The sequence below is a fragment of the Schistocerca serialis genome, chromosome 1 (assembly GCF_023864345.2).
Source record: "Schistocerca serialis cubense isolate TAMUIC-IGC-003099 chromosome 1, iqSchSeri2.2, whole genome shotgun sequence".
In the NCBI taxonomy this organism is placed as follows: Eukaryota; Metazoa; Arthropoda; class Insecta; order Orthoptera; family Acrididae; genus Schistocerca; species Schistocerca serialis.
The window spans coordinates 199345730-199369298 of record NC_064638.1 but is presented as its reverse complement, the minus strand read 5'-3'; the positions used below and the strand labels follow the sequence as shown (position 1 = coordinate 199369298).

At 41.6% G+C, this 23569-nt stretch overlaps 1 protein-coding gene across 1 annotated transcript in view; it reads right to left on the bottom strand.

The window, feature by feature from the left end:
• Window positions 1-23569, bottom strand: part of LOC126465294 (calsenilin) — a 203681-nt gene that overhangs the window by 127935 nt on the left and 52177 nt on the right. Inside the window, exon 2 of the mRNA XM_050096295.1 lies at window positions 11121-11191. Coding sequence (XP_049952252.1) covers window positions 11121-11183 — 63 coding nt within the window. The 5' untranslated portion in view covers window positions 11184-11191. The remainder of the gene's footprint in view (window positions 1-11120; window positions 11192-23569) is intronic.

Here is a 23569-nt window from a genome sequence, read left to right as displayed (position 1 = left end):
AGAGCGTCCTGTGTGGTCGCCCCAATCCAAACACAGAGTATTTCCTGGGCGCCACAGCTCACCCGTTACACAGAGTATTTCCAGGGCGCCACAGCTCACCCGTTACCTCACAGTGTCATTTATTGCTGTTCATTGAAGTGTGAGACTTCTGTCTGTTTCATGTCGAGTGCACGAGTTTGTGGCTACGTGGTCCAGTGATAGCCTACGGACGCAGTGTAGGTCACTATAGGGAAACAGCCAACAGTCAGCGTCCAAGGGAAGTCCACGACCATAGAGGTAAAAATAAGGGGAGATGGCGCTAACGACACATGCTGTACGTTATTTTGAAGCTGGCGCCGCCATGTTAGGTGGACCTAAACATTATCAGAATTTTGTTTACATGGAGATCGTTTATGATTACTTTTTCTTCGTAATTTCTGGAGCGTGCAGGCGCTACGCGTTTTAAATAGTCCAGAGCTTACGCTAATAATGTAGTGTCAAGAAGACATGTTCAAACATTTTCCTGGTTTTTAGTGTGTTCAAATGGTTCAAATGGCTCTGAGCACTATGGGACTTAACTTCTAAGGTCATCAGTCCCCTAGCACTTAGAACTACTTAAACCTAACTAACCTAAGGACATCACACACATCCATGCCCGAGGCAGGATTCGAACCTGCGACCGTAACGGTCGCTCGGTTCCAGACTGTAGCGCCTAGAACCGCACGGCCACCCGTCCGGCTTTTAGTGTGTAAATGATCCTGTAATGCGATGAATTTGCCTTCGTAAATAAAACTTCCTTGTCTTATATATTTCAAATAATGAATAAGAGTAATATGTGATATCTGACGTAGAAAGTATGCTTTCATAATCTATTTTAATCCTTCTTTATTATATTTACGTCGAGGGCTGTTGAAGCTAGAACTCCGAAAACGATGCTTGTTTGCTTACTGGTACTGTAATTCTTACTCGCTACATTTTCGAACTTCAAAATATATGCACAACTTCTTCAATGTTCACGTCTGCAAAAATGCTTACCAACATTTTCTTTGTTAGCCCATAAATGTGAGAAATGAGGTAATAAGTAACCAAGGCATGCTGACTTGTGGATGCCAACAAACTGAATGATTCTTGAGATGTCGAAGGAACAGAAGTGCATGGACGTGAACCTCCATGCAGAACTGAGTTCCTGTTTTGTTAGTCTGTCAGTGCCTCTTTGCCATTGTAGTTTAAATGTCTTCTAACTCAGAAATCTTACCTAAGAACTGCCATTCAGAGGGTCGCCAAAAATTGCAGAAAATGGCAAATTCCTTTTTTAAAATATGTTAAACACCTGGTTTGGGGCAACTAAGATGGTGGGCCTCGGCTTCGCGTTTTGGACGTAATGACAACTCCCCTTAGTTTTACCTACATGTACATGACAGCATCGTCAAAATTCTCGCTGCATATTATTATATTGAAATTATATGAATTTTGTAATGGAATGTGTCCAGACTGTGTATAGAGGCTTTCGAGAAGCAATATAGTCCTATTCACGTAGTTTAATATTAGGCGTGGTCTGTCAATGTGTTGATGGAATTCTACTGACGCAAATAAATGTCCATGGCCGAGAAAACTTAGTGTAAAAATTTGGAGTTACAATATTTATTTCATCTATAAAAGTAATTTCAAGTCCATACAGACTGGAAGTTTACTAATATACAGTACGTATGAAGAAATAAATGCTTTTAACACATTGAATATTCTACGAATCTTACGTAGTATTTGAAGTTACAATATCTCTGGTAAAGGCTTTCGCCGTGATTATGTTTTTACGAATACGGGAATTTGAAGTTACGAGTTTTCAAGTTACGAATAAACTTTGCGTTTCTCTTCAAACTAGTGCGAAGAGTGTTCACAAGAAAAATTAATCTAAATATAAACATTCAAATTATACTAATCACCAGAAGCGAGGAAAAAGACGTATTTAGGTCTTTTAAGTTGATGATATTGCCGACGCGGCCATTCACTTAAAAAGACACACAAATACTAAGCCTTTTGCCATGGATGTATAAGATGGGGAGCAGTCATTAGATCACAAACCTGAAGCGGACGCCCTTCATGTCAGTTTCACTAATAGTAGCTTCTGGCGGAAGACGCCTGATCAAAAATGTCAGCTTGGGTCGTTTGCAGGTGTACTAATCTAAAGCGTGAAGAAATCACACAGTTCATTCATAAGTGGACTTATTCAAACGATATTGTCCGTCATATACTAGAATTTTGTTTGCTCTGATTACTTTTACTGCACTGGTTTTATTTCTGCCATACAGCTCGAAAAACTCTCTGTGTGAAAGCTGTGAGAAGGAAAGAGCAGAAACTGTTCTCAGCGTTTTCGGGAAGAGAAAAACTAAAGAATATGCGGGATTATGACAGCAGCAATTTCACGTGACATATTTGTCTTCTTGGCTATTTGAAACGTGTAACAAAAAGAAAGGTACATTGGCGAAGCTAAATGCGTCGTATTACTGCATCAAGTAGGCATTTAAGAGAAAAAAACGCCTGAAAATGCGTTCTTTACGCTGTGTTCTTCCCAGTAAAGCTAACATTTTCTATTTAAAACAAATATGAATGCACACTACAGATATTAGAACAAGAAGCACTCGTAAACGGTAGTCTGATAATGTCTTCGGACATCTAACATAGCAGCGCAGCCATCAAAGCAACGTACAACGTTAAGGCTGTAGCGACATCTCCCCTTATATAATGAAAAATTACAACAGACATTAATTGCAACATCGCAAAATGCCCGTCTCGACTATATCTTACACAAACTGGCATTGGTTACCATTTTTTACTATGCTGTAATCGTCCAGTCAGCTCCGACATTGTTTATTCTTCTAAGCCCACGACGCAAATGGTGCTGGTATGCGAGTATTTTGCTGTAAAGAATTAAGATTTCCTTCAACATATGCATAGCAAATCATGTCAATAGAGTTCCTTAACTTGGTTAGACTGTGCTCAGTATTGTTTTTAAGCAAAATGTGTTCATATTTCTAAGTACTTCTTAAATCGTCTGTTAAATACTATTGCTACAAAAACATATATATGATGAAGTTGTAATAAAAGGGCAACAAAGTTACATGCTCACAGCTTCAGTGCTACAATAGACGGATGACACAACTCTCGGCACAGATGATAATCGCCGTATTCCTCTGCTCAAGCGTTACGAACAAAACCCCAGCAAAAGTTTGGTGTCTTATTTGAGGTTTAATCTTCATTACAGTGTTCCAGCTAAGAAATGGGATTTTCCGAAGTTTATGCGTTCGTACTACTGAGACGAAGTTTGCGCTGCAGCCTGGCGTTCCGCGTGATTCCGGCAGTTGGGGCACTTCCATTATTCATGCGGCACAGCGGGGAAGGCGTTTTAGGAACGACTAAAGATTAGACTCGAAAACGCTTGCTGCTAACAACGATACTACTTTGAGGAGGACGAAACGGAACATAGAATACTGACTCTATGCACCACACCAAGACGAAATATCTGATTTGTTTGTTACAATGTATGGAAACAGAGTACACAAAATTATATTCAGCAGATAGTTCGCCTTTATTGCAAAGAAAAATTAAAATTTATACAAAACGACAAAATTTTCAGAAATTCTCAGGGAAGGTGCGAGAAAGAACAATTGCACTTGGTTGATAAGACGTTCAAGTAAAACAATTCTTGAAACTTTTATCAAATATTTAAGAAAAAACAGCGAATCTTTAGTCATAGGGTCTACGATTTATGAACGAAGAAAGTAACCTTGGTATTAACCACAGAGACAACTGCAAAATTCCAGCAAAGTATTTTGATAAACTGAAAAAATATTGGAATCTAGAAAACCCAAATTACGAGTAATATAAGAATCAATCATGCCCCAAAATGAACAAGAAATGATACAAACTGTGAATTCTACGCAAAATTTTAAAGCACCAATTGAAGCTGATATAACAAAAGAAATTTTTAGGTACAGTGAGTCAGAAACGCAACTGGAACTAGCTAAGCTGATGGAAAAAAACTAGGAAGAAGAGAGGCACCAAATCAACATTAACCCAATTAAAAGACAAAGAAGGTTGAGAAACAGATGTCGACAACTACTGGGGTGTATACTTATTACCTGCAGCACACTAAATATTTCCTGCAGCACTTCTCACGACGAAGTACTGGATGTAGAATTAGGAGCACAACACGCATGGATTAGGAGAGATAGAGTCTGTACAGAACCAATAATTTGTCACTAACATTATAAGAAACAACGAAATGAGCTAAAAATGTTGCTATATATCGAAGGATTTGAAAAGGCCATATGACTGCACAGACATGGGTATTTTATTCAAAACACAGGAAGATGCGAAATAGAAGAGAAAGATAGGATCTCTTAAAAGAAACACCACCAAATTCTAAATGTAACGCAAAATTCATGGGTGCAATGTCACACTGTTTTGCAATAATAGAGGAGTTTGACAAGGTGATGAACTATCTCGAATTTCGTTGTCCGTGTGGTAGAAAAGAAACGAAGAGAGAATGGCACAAGAAATTATCAGACACTAACATCAGAAGTGAAATAGAAGCTTGCAGGAAAAGGAATACTCTCAAAACGTATTGTTCTTGCAGATAATTCATAATTCGTTACATTAAGCACTAAATGTGGAAGTATCAGAAGAATAAACAAATTAAATATCTAAGAGATATTATACAATCTAATGGAGGAGAAAAGAAGCTACCAGAGAAAGAATACGAATGATAGACTTCGCATGTCACATAACAAAAGATGTTTAAAAAATGATTCTTTAGGAATGCAAAAATTTGTTATCACAGGATTGTAATTCAGCCACAATCCGTATGGGCATTACAGACAACAATTTGAGGATCAATAACAGGAAACGCACAAATCAGGCGAAGTGAAAGAGAGGTTGTGATGAAGATATCACGAAATACAACAGCAGAAGAAATGTTATTCTTTGACATTGTCAATGTGGAGACACGCGATCTGTTAATAAAAAAGTCTACGTCAAGCTCTCAATTTTCTTTACTGACTATTGGTTTCGGGTCACTGACGAGGCATCTTTAGATCAATCTAAAATGATGTTCAGTGTGTGACAATCATTACATATCGCCGTATTCTTAAGCTAAGTCGCCTTAAAATGATAAATCATAGTTGGTTATGTAAACTGGCTACGTTAATTACTAATCACATATTGTTATAGTCTCAATGTTGCCACACATGTGTGTTGGCTCACAGTCGTCACACAGACATTTCTTTCTTCCTATTATGAATATTGGAAGTACTGTCTTGTGAACATCCACTCATGAGCAATGCGACTGTCGTTGCTCTCGATCTATTGCACACATGTGTGGCAATATGAGCACTGTAACAATATTTGAATGGTGATTAACGTTGCAAATTTATACATCCAACTACGATTTTTCATTTTAGGGTGACTTAGTGCTAAGAATAGGACGACCTGTAATGAGTGTTACACATTGAACAATATTTTAGGCTGATCTGAGAATTGTCAGTCAGTGAGCCGAACCTGGTAATCAATAAAGAAAATCTGTGATCACGATTTAGCATTTTTTTCACATATATTTTAACAGGAGAAATGCTGACTGTGTACTTCTGTGTTATACAGATGTACACTATCATATTAAGAAATAAAACAAAAATACACAATCATGTAGCAAAAATTATAGATGATGTTAGGAAAAGAAGGCTAATGCTCTACAGAAATATGCACAGAATGAGCTGTGGTAGACTGATAAGAAAAATTATGAAGCATTCTGAAAAATTGAAAGGTAAACCAAAATGGCTTAATAATTAGAAAAATTGGTATAATAAGCAAAATAATGACGAAATAAACAAGATAGAGACAATATACAGTGGTGTGGCGGGAAAGTCTCAAGATAAAATTGGTCCAAAAAGATAGGAAACAAAATGGACAGCATAAAAGAGAAAACAAAAAAGTGAACAACTGAAGGAACGTTAGAGAATGTGTAAGGAAAACAAAATCGGTTAAATGAAGTCTTTCGCTGGGCTATAATGATGGAAGAAGGATACAGTATTTATACAGCAAACCACTGACAGAAACATATTAGTCGCAACAAGTAATCATCAGCGCTCGGTTGTATGTAGTTACGAAACACTCTACTTTAGAATGAGATTTTCTGGTAATGCAAGGAAAAACTTTTAATGCATTTCTTTCAGTTAACATGTAAACCAGTGGGCATCTTATACCGCCTGAAAGTTATCCATTGCTGATGGTGCTGCTGTAAACCTGCATTTGGAATGAAATGTATCCCTCTTTCTTAAAACTCTCTTTCTATGGGTCTGTGTAATAGAGATAGAAAACAAAAAGAGAAATGACTGAAGCGTCTTCATCTTCTTCAGCCATTATGCGTTCACTGCTGAAAGTGTCTTCCATATTCTTCCTCTTCAGTCAGTTCTGTGGCACCAGGTACCACCTCGTTTCAGCTGTCTTGTTAGGGTCATCGAATCGTCTCTTCCGGTGTCCTCCAGTATTTCTCTTTTACCCCCAAGGACTTCAGTGAACCATCCTACTACTGCATTAGTAGGGGTCTTGCCTCGCTACAGGGCAAGTCTATTGGCCCATCAGCCTTGCAAATTTCTCTACGAAGTGAGTTACCTGTGTTTGTCTACTAGTGGTCTCGTTCTTCACCTTGACCTTGAGGATGACGCCCGATGTCCTCTTCTCCATTGCCCTTTCTGAACGCTGTGGCTAATTGCGTATGTCAGAGCTCACGTTTAATGACTGTATGTTGTTACCAGTATGACACTCATGTTGTACACTTTCGTTTTCAGGTTCATTGAGACATCTTTGTTGATCGACATGAACTGAGGTTCTCTGAATGCTGTTTAACTCAAATCTATTATTTATCGAAATCTTCACCTTTTGGTGGTCTTCATACTTGGAGACAATCCCAGTAGCTTTGAGTAATCTCATTGTCCAAAAAGGGAGATAAGAATAACTTTGAAAATTATATAATAATCAGCCTGCCGGTCACTGCATACAAATTGTATACTAAGATTTTGAACGGTAGTTTGAAGAGCAAATACAAGTTTTTCTGATGTGAAGGACAGATGGTTTGTAAAAAGGTATGATCTACGGCAGACGCAGTATTTGCGTTGAAACAAATACAAGTAACTGAAAAACGAATTTAGCATAGAAATCGACTCGGCATTTTCAGGTTTTATAAATGCTTTGGTAATGTTAATGAGTCGTGCTCTCTCCCAAGTATACGTTTTCGTGACCTTCGCTGTCTATCTGTGTTTGGTTTCCCGCCCTTGTCGCGGTTGCGTTGTGGTTCTTCTTCCTTCTAAGTGTGACAGCAGTAATGTGTATTGATATTCGCGAGGTGTACCCTCTTTGGTTTGGTGCCTATAGTTTCCGGCAAGGGGGTTTGGAGTGAGTCGGTCGGTTGTTGCGGACGAGGGAAGTTATCTCCGAGCGGTGCAGTCGGTTTGGGCCACTGGCAGCCCCTGCGCAGTGTCAGAGCGTGTGTGGAGCTGTCCGATAGCTACGAGCTTCGTGGTTCACCCACCCAGGACGTCAAAGTTGAGTAGTGGTTTCAACTACCCAAGCCACATCTGTTCATTTGGTGGGGGTTCGCTTCGGTGGTTTGATGTTGGGGAGGTTTTGCGGTGAGCAGCACAGAGTGCTTCTACTGCTGAGATTTACCCGCCATGTGGTGCAATTAATTATTTTGGTCGACTACGATTTGAGTGCACCAGTGGAATTTTCTGTCTTGTGGCCGTCAGTGTTCTGGTTACCTGCCCGGGGCACTGACGTAATTTCAGGCAGCGTCCTTTCCTCACCTGTTGTCGCTGTTCAACATGGTGTGTAATTTTGACAGCTAATACATACTCCATTGTGAATTATCACGTTTGTAACATCGCCGGTTTGAGTTCTCGTGTACTGATTGATGGGAAGCAAGTCGTTTTGTCGGTCGGTCCGTGGTTGTCCCCTGGTTGGATTCCGACGGATCAAATGTAGTTAGGCTCACCATCTGTCCCGCCTAAGTGAACGAAGCCAGACCGACCTCTCTGGGGGCTTCTGCGTGCCACTGGTGTTTAATTATCTGCTGTCAGCTATTTTAAATTTTAGGCTTATGTTTATTGGTTTGTTTCCTTAAAAGTTTGCAAAATTAATTTTTAAATTTGTCTTTCAAGCTTGGACACCGCGGCCTTCTGCCTTTAAAGATTATGGTAATATGTTTTAAAATTTTGAAACTTAATTGTCGCCTTCAGCGATTGGTAATGCACCTCGCGTATGTTGCTTCTTTAAATTATTTTATTGCTATCTTAATTGGATTTTTATCTTGTAAAGATTTCTTGTTGTAGGCCTTCAGCCGTGAAAGATTTGCATTCGGTAAAGATTCGGCTACGTGCCGTTTTGGTTGTAAAGGTTGTTAAATTACAATAAATGACAATTAGAAGCAAAAACTGACCTCAACCCTTGGCTCTTTCCACAATCCTATTACCTGTTTTGCCCAGCGGGTTTAGCAGGCGTTTCAGTTAATACAGAACATCTGCGGAGAATAACGAAAAAAATGAGGTTATTCATTACTGTGACAAGTAAGATACTATCGGCATGAATGATAAATTGATGCAGGCTCTTTTGACAAACAAAGAAGTTAGTTTTTAACATTTATCTGGATTATCAATAGGTGGAGACAATATTCTATTCTCTCTCTTAATGCCGCGCCTTTGGGTAGAAAAGATGGCGCCCTACCAACGGGAATTTATTTGTACCACGGAAAATGAAAAAGAAGTTGTATCTACGGGAAAAAAATGGCTTTTAAGGGAAAATATCTAAAAAAATATTAAAAACTGTTGTTGATTATGAACTATTGAAACAAGTTAAAATGTTTTGAACATGTAAGATGTCGTATTATGTGTGAATATAATAAAGATACAGAGGAAGAGCTACCAAAATTCTCAAATGTGTGTGGGGCTAGAAAACAGATGTCTCGAAAAAAAAAATAGCAGGTAGCCGCAACTGAAGTTGTTGAAGTTGTGTAAGACGTACTTCTTATTCTACTGAATCAAAGTTAGTCAAGGGTGACATATAAACTACAAGTAAGCAGAATTCAAGCAGCAAAAATTAATTTTCTCAGAGCTACAAAAGGACGTAGTAGATCAGACAGAATTACAGGTGATGACATGAAAGTGAAAGGAATATATATAAATTGGGAAACACAAGCCATAAAAACTGGAGAAAATGGAATGATCGAAGAGTAGCTGAGTGCCCAAAGATTACGTCTCAAAATCATAATGTACAAATCTAAAGAGAGAAGATGTCAAGCGAGACCAAAGAAAAGATTCGTATCGCAACAGGTAAATGCCTAACGTCTGATGTGCAGAAGAACCTTAGTAGCATCATTGTTAATTTTAGCTTGTCTGGCGTTTGAAGTCAGAACTTTACTTTCCCCCGTATCAAACGCCAAACCAAATGCTGAAGGGACTAGTTACAGTTCCTCAGGTTTTCACACGTAAGGACGACGTTTTCAGAAAATTGCGGGTACTGCAGGGACTGCCTATCGATTTTGACCCACCTGCTGCACTGGTCGAAGTCCTTGAATACACCTTCCACGACCATAGCAAACGAGTTGAAGGTAGTCACATATATATTCTCTATATCTGAGTAGTACTGTAAGTATTAATTATATATTATTACATTTATTTATAAAAGAGTATGATTTAGATTGGTTTGGATGGTCCCCAAACATCATTTCATATTAGGAGTGCGTGCGAATTCCCGACCGCAGACAACATAAACTAAACAGAGCAACTAAGCCGTAGCTCTAATATTCCCAGAGCACATGTAATTATTCTTTGGAATTCATTGATTATGTTCTTCAAAAGTCAAGCTTCTGCGCTGCATCTGTCAAGAGTTTTCAAGTAAACCGAAGCGAAAGCCAGCAAAGCTGTCAGCGAGATAACTGCAACCAACGAGTGAAAAGAATATGTAAGTAAACATGCGCCTATATAAGAATGCCTAAAAGAAAACAGTGTGCAAAAGTTAAGGACAAAAGTAACTTTCACAAACCGCAAACTAACATAGCTCGATGAAACATGGAACATACATACGAAGGACTGCTGCAGTATAGTACAGAAAGTATATGAAAGAAATACGCAATGAAACCAACAGAAATGAATTAAACTGGAGTTACTGCGATTTCTGATCATAAAAGGTGGGAAATGGTTCTTAATGGACTGTGAGATCACCGCGGACGGCATTACATGCTCGGAAACATTCTCCCACGTTGTCCACAAGAGTGGTTAGTAAGTCTAGAGGCCGGGTGTACCATTTCTAGAACAGAGTATTTGTCAACTGCTGGATCGCAGTTAGTGGATGTGGATGTGCTGAAATACGTCTGCCCAACATATCTCATATGGCGACAGATGGGAACACTGAATGCACCAAGGATGTATGTCGAACATGGTCGTTTTGGTGATCCAGGTTTTTTGGTGTGAGCAAGTATAATATTTCATGAGCGTTCAGACGTCGCATCGAACTGCGAAGGTGGGGGTGGTCTTGGAACGAGAGAATAGGCGAGAAATGGACTAGCGCGCTCGTTCCGCTCTCTTAAATCCCATAGAGGACGTGTGGGACGCGTTGGGGAGGTCTATTGCAGAACGCTCAGATTTACCTGCGCTGGGGCAGGAATGGAACGCCCTACGACGAGAAATCCTTACCAACCTTGTGGCAGCTTGAGGGGTATACATCGCTATCCACGGTGATCAAGAATTAAGAACCATGTTTCGCTTTCTGGAATGTCCAAGGCACCACCGTAAATCGCGATGACTTCAGACTAATTATTGCCTACCACATTCCGTATACTTTTATGGCCCAGGATTCATCGAGCTGTGTTAGTTTGCAGTGACGCAACGTGCGAAAGTTACTTTTTTTCATTAAGTTTTGTACACCAGGGTATTATTATGTTAAAATAAGTACACAAAGACAGCGTTGGTATCTAATGCATTTTTCCGCGGCAGTGTTCGTGAGTTTTCTACAGCCAGCCAAGCTTCTCTCTGTCTACTTGTCTCTGACTACAAAGTTGAAATGGTTTGTATTATCATGTGCAGTCATGCTGGACTCACCCTAAAACTGATGGCACCGTTGCTGTTGACATCGAAGGCCTTGAAGACGTAGTGGGCGTACATGCTCGAGTCTGAAACACCACGCCAGACATGTAGTTCAGCCGATCGGCTGCCAGCACAGTGAATGGGCGGCGGCGTCGGGTTTAGCGAGCCAGCCGAGAACATGCGCCAGGGCGCAGTTCACGTACAACTAAAAATCCACTTCATCTACGGGTAAACAGGATCTTACACAAACAGGAAGTCAGTGTGGTACTTTACAAGTGTTCAGTCATTTACGTCCAGCAATTTTCAGTCGAATGTGAATGAATTCTTCGTCGGTGTCATTGTATGGAACGTCGCTTCTCCCGGTATAATTCTCCTGATTCCTTCATTGTAAACACTGGAAGACGGACAGCCAATACTACAGAAATATGTGATCGTGTGCTTGTGACTAGAAACTATTTCCTTCTTGTTTAGTACCGCCACCAGCGGACGTCCCGATGGAGTCAGATGGACTGCGGTGGGTAGAACAGCGGAGTTCAGACACCTGGCATGGAGGGCGCATGCATTGCACCATATTGGCAGGCCAGCTGACGGAAGTGTTTACTTGCGAGCGACAATAGCGTAGCAAGCCAGTGCTCCTTCGGAGTTAAACCGCTAGGTACTTAGACTAGAGCTTCGTGCCGAGAGATTTCGTTAGCTTTCCGCTCCAGCCGTATGCTGAGTATTATTGTCGCTCCAGTCCCCATAGTTCAATTCGTACGACGAGTTCGTTCCACTCTCGGGGCTCTGTTCCCTGGTTGTTACCGAGACCGCCGGCCTGTGAAGCTTCCGTGTCAACAGTGTCGAGTAGCGGCGTCGTCGCGCCCTCTGCACACAATGAAGTGGCGACGGAGGACGTTCTTACGCGCGTGACGCCCCTATTTTTCCTTCTTTTTGTCTCCCCATTTCCATAATATTCACTTTTACCAACCATTGGACCTGGCATTTCTGTAATGCAGGCTGGAACAGTTGCGCCTAGAGAAAGAGCAGCAGCAACAACAGAAGCAGGTGGAAGTGGCGGTAACTCAGAATGCGGACTTCCTTCACGACGTTGCCGCAGTGGCGGGGGACCACCCATCCGCGGGGTATTTGTTTATCGTGTTCCTCCAATACCGTTTGCCAGTTTCGATGAGTCGACAGAAAAGTGGGAAAATTACCTGCGCTAGTTCTTGCAACAGGTAAAGCGCATCGTCGATCCGGTTGATAAGGCTACCTTGTTGTTGTTACCCACCAGCGCTGGTATATATGAAGTTATTCAAAGTTTGAAGCCGTCCACTGAGCCCTTTGATGAGCTTTATATTTTGGCCATCTGATCCAGGTGGTAGCGGTGCGGCTGCATTTTAACCAGCAACACAAGTGTCCAAGGCAGTCTTAGCCTCGTTCACCGATTTGCAAAGCCTGTCACGGAAGTGTCGTTTTGAGTATCATGAGCTATCTCTTATGCAGACTCGTTAATTCGAGACGCAATTGTCCGGTTAGCTCGTGATCCCGAGGTTTAGACTAGGGTGTTGACCTTGTCAGACCCATCCTTAGCCAACATTGCCCAAATTACAGAATTGAATGAGCGCACAGACGAGTTTCAGGACGTCCTTTCTGATAATTGGCAGGTGATGCAGTAACACGTGAATGGTCAAAAGCCCACAGTGGCCTGCAGGATGCCTCAGGCAACTTCGCCTGAGTCACAGCGTGTTGCCGCCATTGATAGGGCCAGTACAACAGAATTGTGCTGTGGCTCGTCTTCCCGCAGTGATTTTCAGGTCTTCGGCGTTATTCTGAGTTGCATATTTGGCAGCGTCAGAGTATTGTTTCTCCTGTTTTGTCGAATCAGTGGGCCATCCTCTCTTGGTGGTAATTCAGAAACCTGAAGGAGACAAGTGCCTTTAGAGCAATTTTGAAAAGACGATCAATGTGCAACATGTGGATTCGTATTCCAGTCTGTGGTAGACAAAAATTGTTGGTGAATCTGTTGGGAGGCAATATTTTCCCCACATCCAACTTGGGTGATGGTTACCTGCAGTTTCTGCTGGATGCAGTTTCTCGGACTTTCCTGTTCCTCGCAGCCTTTTTGAAATTAACCAGTATAAAAGATTGCCTTTTGGAACTTCATCTGAGTCGGGAATTTACGAACGATTACCTTCATGATATCTGGGTCATTGTCCCTACTTTGGAGGAGCATTTATTAGACCTTCAGTCTTTTTTTCCAGCGACTGCTGGAGAATGTCATTCGTTGCAAGATGGAAAAGTACCCTTTTCCCCCCAGAAGATGAATTTTTTTTTAGTTCATCTTTCATCTTCTTAGTAAAGATAGTCTTTTCCTCATAGCTACCACAACAAGTTCGTTATCAAACTACCAGCACCAAAGAATCTGAAGGAGCTTCAATCTTTTTTGGGTAAGATTTATTATGATCAGTTCATTCTACAGGTTGCAAACGTCTGCCAGCCTGTTAACCAACTTCACCAGAAGGGCGCTAAGTCGGGCTGGTCTACCGATTGCCAATGGGCTTCTCAGTCTCTCGGGCAGAGTTTGTGCTCTGCTCCTTGACTGGCTTCCTTTTCACGACGTAAATCTTTGACTGTGACTTGTGATGAATACCAGTATGGCATTGGTGCTGCCCTGCCCCATCGGAATCTGGATGGCAACGAACAGCCCATTGCTTATGCATTAAAGACGTTACCCAATGTGCAACTGAACTACTCGCAGGTGGCTACTGGCACGCTTTTCTGGAAAATCGTTTCAGTGGTCCAAATGGGTTGACTGTAGCGTCTCCCTTCAGGTGCAGATCCAGCGTGGTGTACGTTTTTTCTCCTACATACTCGACTCAACGTTGTCCAGGGGTCCTTATGCTCGCCACAGAGAGCAATGCTGTCGAGTGGTTCTTCCCCTGGCATTGCATCCACACATCCTGCAGTTGTTGCAAGCATCTCGCTGGGGTATGACTTGGATGAAGGCATTGACCCTATATCACGTCTATGGACTGTGACCTCGAATACCTGGTACTGGCTTGTAGGGCTTTTGCACAGATTCAAGCTGCTCTGCCATGCCAGTTCTCTCTTTTGTTAGTAATGGAACACAACTGGGACAAGCTGCTTGTTGATTGCGTGGGTCAATTTTACGGCAGCATGTGCTCCTTGGTGGACGATGCATTGTCGAATTTGCCATTTGTAGCGATGCTGTAATTCACATCATCAACTGCCAACAGGCGCACAGTTGTGTTTGCCTATGCGCGATTTCCTAGGACCCTCACGTCGGATAATGGTAGGCAATTTCTGTCATGGGAATTTGAAGATTTTTGCAGCTGCAGTGGATTCCAGCATCTATGGGCCGCGCTGTTTCACCCGACTTGTAATTCGCAGGTTGAGTGCTTTGTGCATACATTAAAGACCGAGATGAAGTAGTCCATGCTTGCCTCGACCTGCATCAATGCATTATCGACTTTTCTGGCTACATACTTTGTGACGCGAGTCAGCAGGTGCACTCTAGAGTGGTGTCAGCTGCGAATCTGTTGCACCCCACCACAGACAATTGTAGCCTGCTTCATTTTCATCCTGCGTCTGGTGTCAGGGCCGTTGCTTCGTCCGGTGGCTTCGATGGCTGCCAGTTGTCTTCTTTCACGAGTGCTAGTTCTGCAAGGTTTGCAGGAGAGCTTCTGTAAAGTTTGGAAAGTGGGAGACGCGGTAATGGCAGAAGTAAAGCTGTGAGGACGGGGCGTGAGTCGTTCTTAAATAGTTCAATTGTTAGAGCACTTGCCCGAGAAAGGCAAAGGTCCCGAGTTCGAGTCTCGGTCCGGCACACAGTTTTAATCTGACACACTACGCCGCAGAGTGAAAATCTCATTCTGGAGTATTCGTGATGTGATGTAATCTAGTAGAATAAACACAAACTACGTGATCAATCACGTTGCCCCGTTCGTCGACTTGTCCCAGTCTCCTCTACGCTGCAGTACGCCCTCAAACTTAAACTTTTTAGTCGCTCTTTACATATTTTCGTTTGAGTGGTTATCACAAAATGAGAACAATTGCTTTTCAAATTTACTTCTTAACTTCATATAGACTATAGACATTCTGTCGGTTTCTAATGACGTGCCGTCTGAATTGTTGCAGCCAGAGTATGGTGTGCATTGGGAGCCGATAATCTTCTCCCTTGTATATATTTGGAGGTGAGAGGCAGTAAGAAAAATGCGAAAACACTAAAATCACGTTTTTCGACGAAAATGTCACCATAATAGACGATGCACAATATCAAGGACCGATCATATATGAATCGATGTCTTGGTATACACACACAAAGTACATTATATCCGGAGCGGGAAGAAAGTTCAAGCACGAGGGGAGCCAGTGCGCACCTGGAATAAGACAAACACCTACCAAATACTCTCAGTCGAGAGGAGGACCCTGTGATTAGTTGGCCGATTATGCCCGAGTACCCCAGATAACACAATCTACACCAATACAAATATCACGCCTGTACAAAACCCCCAGTTACAACTAACAGCTAGCTGGTCGAAATCATGTGCACTATAACACTATACTGGGCTGTCTAGGACACAAAAATCAAGACAGCCATTAAGGCAAATCAGCGAGAACATTTTGCAACACCTGTTACATAATGTGGGCGGAAAAAGGAATTGGACTAGATAAACAGAAGTGGTTCAGGGTGTGGGTTCCTGTTGTCATGTCCTAGTTCATGAACCACGGGCAACGTATGAGTGGCCAAGTAAGTGGTCCCGACAGTTGGGATACCAGTTACTTTGGAATAAGGCTGGGCATCTCGGACATATTCTGAGTCGTGGTCACCTTTGTGCTCATACGGCAAAGACTACCAAATCCACCGGTTAGTCCCTCAACCGTTAGGGATAAAACTCAATGGGACTCGGGGCAAGTAAGGCTAGCAACCTGCTTCCCTGGTATTTTAAATATGATGCTGGCAACAATCAGAGCAAAATAACTCGGACCCTTGGAGGTGACGGAGTCCCACCTCTAACTGAGAAACCAGGGACTCCTAAGATACGACTTGGCAAACAAATGGTAATGAGATGGGGAGCTATTAATATCAATGGGGGCTACTCTGGGAAGAAGGTAGAGCTGGCAGAGGTTGCAAGTAAGATGGGGCTGGACGTTTTAGCTGTTAGTGACATTCGGGTAAGGGGTGAGAAAGAAGAGGGAGTGGGAGAATACAAGGTCTACCTGTCAGGAGTCAAAGCAGGAATAGCACAATGGGAAAGAAATGGAACCTAGCGTAGTTGCAATAAGGTATGTAAACGAACGACTGATGTGGATAGATTTGACAGTTTCTAGCAAGAAAATTAGGATTGTATCAGTATATTCGCATTGTGAAGGGACAGATCAAGATAAGATGGATAGTTTTTATGATGCACTCAGTGATGTAGTTGTTAGAGTAAAGGACAAGGACAGTGTTCTGCTCATGGGTGATTTTAATGCCAGGATTGGAAATCGAACAGACGGGTATGAAAAGGTTATGGGTAAATTTGGAGAGGATATGGAGGCCAACAGGAACGGGAAACAACTCTTGGATATGTGTGCCAGTATGGGCTTAGTAATCACAAACTCCTTTTTTAAACAGAAGAACATTCACCGGTATACTTGGGAAGGCAGGGGAACCAGATCTGTCATTGACCATATAATAACAGATCAGGAATTCAGGAAGGCTGTGAGGGACACACGTGTATTCAGGGGATTCTTTGATGACGCTGATCATTATTTAATCTGTAGTGAAATTGGTATTGTGAGGCCGAAAGTGCAGGAGGTCAGGTCCATATGTAGGAGGATAAGAGTGGAGAAACTTCAGGATAAGGAAATCAGGCACAAGTACATAACAGTGATCTCAGAAAGGTACCAGTTAGTTGAATGTAGTCAATTACAGTCATTGGAAGGGTCGCAGTAATAGAAGTGGCTAACGAATGTCTTGGAACAGTAGTGTGTAAAGGTAGGATAAAGCAAACAGCTTGGTGGAATGACACAGTCAAGGCCGCTTGTAAAAGGAAAAAGAAGGCGTATCAAAAATGGCTACATACTGGAACTCAGTTAGACAGAGAAAGTTATGTTGAAGAAAGAAACAAAGCCAAACAAATAATTGCAGCATCCAAGAAGAAATCTTGGGAAGACTTTGGAAACAGGTTGGAGACTTTGGGTCAAGCTGCTGGAAAACCATTCTGGAGTGTAATTAGCAGTCTTCGAAAGGGAGGTAAGAAGGAAATGACAAGTATTTTGGACAGGTCACGAAAACTGCTGGTGAATCCTGTGGATGCCTTGGGCAGATGGAGGGAATATTTTGAAGAGTTGCTCAATGTAAGTGAAAATACGATCAGTAATGTTTCAGATTTCGATGTACAATGGGATAGGAATTATGATGGAAATAGGACCACATTTGAGGAAGTGGAGAAAATGGTCAATAGATTGCAGTGCAATAAAGCGGCTGGGGTGGATGAAATTAAGTCGGAACTCATCAAATACAGTGGAATGTCAGGTCTTAAATGGCTACACAGGATAATTGAAATGGCCTGGGAGTCGGGACAGGTTACATCAGACTGGAAAAAAGCAGTAATCACACCGATCTTTAAACATGGAAACAGAAAAGATTGTAACAACTACAGAGGTATCTCTTTAATCAGCGTTGTGCGTAAAATCTTCTCAGGTATTGTTGAAAGGAAAGTGCGAGTGTTAGTTGAGGACCAACTGGATGAACATCAGTGTGGGTTTAGGCCTCTTAGAGGTTGTCAGGACCAGATCTTTAGCTTATGGCAAATGATGGAGAAGTGTTATGAGTGGAACAGGGAATTGTATCTATGCTTTATAGATCTAGAAAAGGCATATTACCGGGTTCCTAGGAGGAAGTTATTCTCTGTTCTACGAGATTATGGAATAGGAGGCAAACTTTTGCAAGAAATTAAAGGTCTGTACATGGATAGTCAGGCAGCAGTTAGAGTTGACGGTAAATTGAGTTCATGGTTCAGAGTAGTTTCAGGGGTAAGACAAGGCTGCAACCTGTCTCACTATTGTTCATATTATTTATGGATCATATGTTGAAAACAATAGACTGGCTGGGTGAGATTAAGATATGCGAACACAAAATAAGTCGTCTCGCATATGCGGATGACGTAGTTGTGATGGCAGATTCGATTGAAAGTTTGCAAAGTAATATTTCAGAGCTAGATCAGAACTGTAAGGACTATGGTATGAAGATTTGCATCTCCAAAACGAAAGTAATGTCAGTGAGAAAGAGATATAAACGGATTGAGTGCCAAATAGGATGAACAAAGTTAGAACAGGTGGACGGTTTCAAGTACTTAGGGTGCATTTTTTCACAGGATGGCAACATAGTGAAAGAACTGGAAGCGAGGTGTAGCAAAGCTAATGCAGTGAGCGCTCAGCTACGATCTACTCTCTTCTGCAAGAAGGAAGTCAGTACCAAAACTAAGTTATCTGTGCACCGTTCAATCTTTCGACCAACTTTGTTGTATGGGAGCGAAAGCTGTGTGGATTCAGGTTACCTTATCAATAAGGTTGAGGTTACGGATATGAAAGTAGCTAGGATGATTGCAGGTACTAGTAGATGGGAACAATGGCAGGAGGGTGTCCACAATGAGGAAATCAAAGAAAAACTGGGAATGAACTCTATAGACGTAGCAGTCAGGGCGAACAGGCTTAGATGGTGGGGTCATGTTACACGCATGGGAGAAGCAAGGTTACCCAAGAGACTCATGGGCTAAACAGTAGAGGGTAGGAGGAGTCGGGGCAGACCAAGGAGAAGGTACCTGGATTCGGTTAAGAATGATTTTGAAGTAATAGGCTTAACATCAGAAGAGGAACCAATGTTAGCACTGAATAGGGGATCATGGAGAATTTTATAAGTGGGACTCCAGACTGAACGCTGAAAGGCATAATCAGTCTTAAATGATTATGATTATGATGATGATGATGATGATGATGAAACAGAAGTTAACTTCAAGTGCTTTAAGAAGAATGCTGAGCATTTTGGGAGATGTCCCTCCGTCATCGAGTTAATGGCAGGGACAGTACCATACCCTCCAACGCAGATATCAAGTTACCAATAGGGCTGGACAGTAGGATTCTGAATTTGAATCTTATAAGAAAATACTAGCATAGCTGGCAGCTAAATGTTAAAATTAAAATTCCGCGCCGTGTCATCTTCCGTCAATGGTGTCATCGGATGCGACACATGGAAGGGCATGTGATGAGGTCATTGCTCTAATGGAGCCCCTGCAGTGTCAATAATATTGCACGATAACACTAATATTAGTGACGTTCTTCCAAGACTGCTCAATAACACTGTCAATAGTATTGTGGAATAATACGGATGTTTGGAATGCTGCACGATAAAGACGCTACTGCTGTGATAATTGCGCTGCTTTGTCGCAAGCAGGAAAACAGTTGAATGAAAAATTGGTTAAAGGAGCGTCAAACATGACTGGTTGAGAGAATTAAGGTTGAACCAAAACGAACAAGATTATAACTTTTGTATGTTGATGGTGCAACATTTGATAAAATACTGGAAATGGTTCTCCCCATTCACTGGCGTCACCATACACAGGCACTTGCTCCCACCCCATCCTCCCTGTCATTAAAAAACGAAGTAATATACTAAGAGACGCTGTTCCGACGCGTCAGCGCTTATCTGTCACGATATGGTACGTTTGCTTCTGGCAGTTCTTTCGAAGATTTGAAATTTATACGTACAGTTTCATCTTACAGTATTTGAGGCATAGCTATGGAAACATTTCATCAAATAGCACGTGCATTAAGGATTCTTTTTTTATATAAGTAATGTAGGCATATAAACACATTATCTATGTATTCTTTTTTATAAATAATTTTGCGTCAACTGAATATTTTGGAACCTTTTCGTTCATGGCCATTCCCTGTATTTTCTGAGCAACAAATTATACGATTCCGATTCCTCACTCTTAACACTTCTGCTTTTCTATTCATTGCCCTAGCATCCCACAATGGAGGCAATGATTGATATATTTAGGTGCGCTGTAATAATAATGCTCTTTCATGTTGTTTTGAATCCGTTTTCCACACAACAACAAACCTAACACAACCGAACTTCTCTCGTCTGTGTAGCAAGCGAGACACTGTCGAAGACATCGTCAATACTGCCCACGTACAGCACAATATTTCCAGAGAGTCCAATATATTTCCAAAGTTTTTGATATACTGAGGACATCAATACTTACTCAGTAGCCTCTCAATTTCACTCCTAGACATTCAATATTTCTACGCATCCGGGAAATTGTGTCAATATCATTGACCGTCTAGGGTACGCTTAACGGTCTTTACGTATTTATGGCCTTGCAGCCGCTACTAATCGGTAGAGTGGTCCTCTCAAGTGAAATTCCTCTTCGCGTCACCCTCAGATTTAGTAGTAAGATGGCCCAGAGAATGGGCCGTCAAAAACTGAACTCGGATCAAGCCTGAAAACAGGAAGGAGGTCAACTGAACTACGAAAAAAGAAGCAAAATAGAAACAGCGAAAAGTCCAAGCTCAAAATGTGGAGCATAGAGAATCATTTTGTAGGTACGGAGTCGTGGTTATGTTGTCACGGTGTTGGACTGTGAAGGGGAAATACGTATCCAAATCTCGATCGTACCCGAAATTCTTTCTCACAAAATTATGAAGTGTCCGTCCGGTCGTTGATGTGTCTTCTTTCTTCCTGTAGTCTTGGTAATCGTCATACGATACATTGGTTAGAGATTATGTAATGTAGTTGGAATATATTACTGTCGCAAGTAAATGACATGAATAGTAACAGCAGTGGAGATGTCGCATCGGCCTTTCACAGAAATGAAAACAAGTAAGCGGATGTAAATTGTGCTACAACAAAGGAATTCAAAATTCAAAACTTCCAAAACGGAACGCAAGAGTCATAACATGTGGCACTTATGTAGAACAAATAGGACGTACATACGTCTGGAGGTCCTTTGTTACACCTCGCCGTTACTAACGGACATTACACCACGACACAGACATAAATCTGACTGCAGCGAACAGACACGTCACTAACCGGACGGATTCCAACGGATAACCACGTAACTTCGACACAATCCCTACTTAAGCATGCTCAATGCTGCACATCTCTAGCTTGTACCGTTCACTGTTTCTATTTGCTTCTTTTTTCACACTCCACCACATTCTTCCTGTTTTCATGCTTGATTTGTGTTCAGATTTTGGGCCACCGTCCACCGGGCCATCTTACGGCTACGGAGAGTTTCCCTTGTCAGTCGGCCCCAAGGGGCGGAGTGCACTTCGTAACAGTCCCTCACAACCACGGATCACTCACCTACGGAGCTGGAATTAGATAAACGTTACCTAAGATAAAATAAGGCACCAAAGAGCTTTGTAGTCCCTCATGTTCCAACTCTCCTCCACACAGAGAAGGAAGCAAAAGAAAAAATTAACAAAAAAAGAATGAGCCCGGTACGTAGAGTAACGACAAGGGACCCTAGCGGAACTGAAGCAGTGAAAGAGGGCTACAGAGTAGCGTCTGAGATCGTTACCTGCAAAGGCGAAGGACCGATTTCGAGGTGGTTTCACTTAGAAACCCGAATATGCTGAGCTTACTTCATAATATGTTGAGAACGCCCTTTAGAGTTTCCTGGTGGCACAGACTATGAGACGGACTGCCTTTTTTTCTGGGTAACTCTGGATACTGGAAACAGCATTTCAGTCGTACTGGGGACGCGGCTGGAGTCAACTACTGCCACCGCCTTGTGGTCTGATGATCGCCGGTGGCGGTCAGAACCGATAATGTTGAAATAAATGCAATTTTTTATGACTAAATACGACTACAAAGAGTTACAAGAAAAGTAACTGCGAATAAATCGTGATCACTCCTATTTATCGATGAAAGAAGTAAAAACGTGTGCAGGAAAAGACAGGACTACAACAATGTAAGTCAATGAAGAGTACAATGAATAGAAAGTGCCGAGAAACTAAAATTAGGCGTTTCAGTGGTCGGAGGAAATGTGTTACGAAATCTAAAAACAAACGCTCGCCGGAATGACGTATTCAAAGTATAGGATAGTAAAGATAACGTCCGGAGAAACTGGAAAGAGACGCGTCAACATTAATGGCGCGGGAGGAACTCCACAGCTGAAAGCAGAGGAAAGAGTGGATAATTTGATAGACTACACTGACGGCCTCTAAGAGGGGAGGAACTTCCTGCTGATGTAATAGCAGAGAAAATGGGAATCGTTCTGGAAGACATAGAGGATCCAATATTAAAGTCAGAGTTTGAAAATGCTTTAGAAGACGTGATCAAGACAGGGCAGAAGCCATAGATAACACTCCTCGGGAATCACAAAATGTAACTTTCGGAATTTCTAAAATCATTGGGGGGAGAAGCAGTCCGTTATTCATGTTAGTGTGTTGAATCTACAGGCCAGGAGACATACTATCAGACCATTGGGAAAATCCAGATACTAAATAATAATAATAATAATAATAATAATAATAATAATAATAGAGAGATAGATAGATAGACGAATGGAAAAGAAAACTGAAGGTCTGTTAGATAAATTTGGTTTTAGGAAAGGTAAAGGAATCAGAGAGACTATTATGGAAGGACTCCTTCATAGGATTTGTCGATCTAGAAAAATAGTTTCATAAAATAAAATGGTGCAAGATTTTCTGAAGGTAGTTGTAGAAACGATTGGTATAGTAGTTGTAAATTGTCGTAGCTGTGTTGGGAAAGAACCAGAGCTCCAAGCCGTAATAGAAAGCACTGAAACGCAAATAGTAGTAGGTATAGAGAGCTGGCTAAATCCGGAAAAAAGTTCACCCGAAATTTTTTGATAAGATCTAAGAGTATTCAGAAAGGATAGATTAAACACAGTTGATGGTCGAGTATTTATTGCTGTCAGAGGCAGTTTGCCTTGTAGCGAAATTGAAGTAGATAGTTACTGTGAAATAGTATGGGTAGAGATTATACCTGACAATCGGACTAAACTATTAATTGGGTCGTTTTACCGACCCTCCGACCCAGAGGATATAGTTTCTGAACAGTTCAAAGAAAACTTGAGTCTCATTTCAAATAAGTACCCCGCTCATACAATTATTTTCTGTGGTGACTTCAATCTACCCTCGATATGCTGGAAAAATTATACGTTTAAAGCCGGCGGCAGGTATAAAACGTCATCCGAAATTGTACTGAATGCTTTCTCAGAAAATCATTTTGAACAATTAGTTCATGAGCCCACTCGAAGCGTAAATGGTTGCGAAAGCATACTTGACCTTTTAGCAACAAATAATCCAGGACAAATAGTGAGTATTGTGACGAATACAGGGATTAACGACCACAAGGCAGTTCAGTTGCTGCTATGCTGAATACCGTAACACCTACAACCATCAAAAAGGAAGGCAAAGTATATCTATTTAAAAAAGCTGAT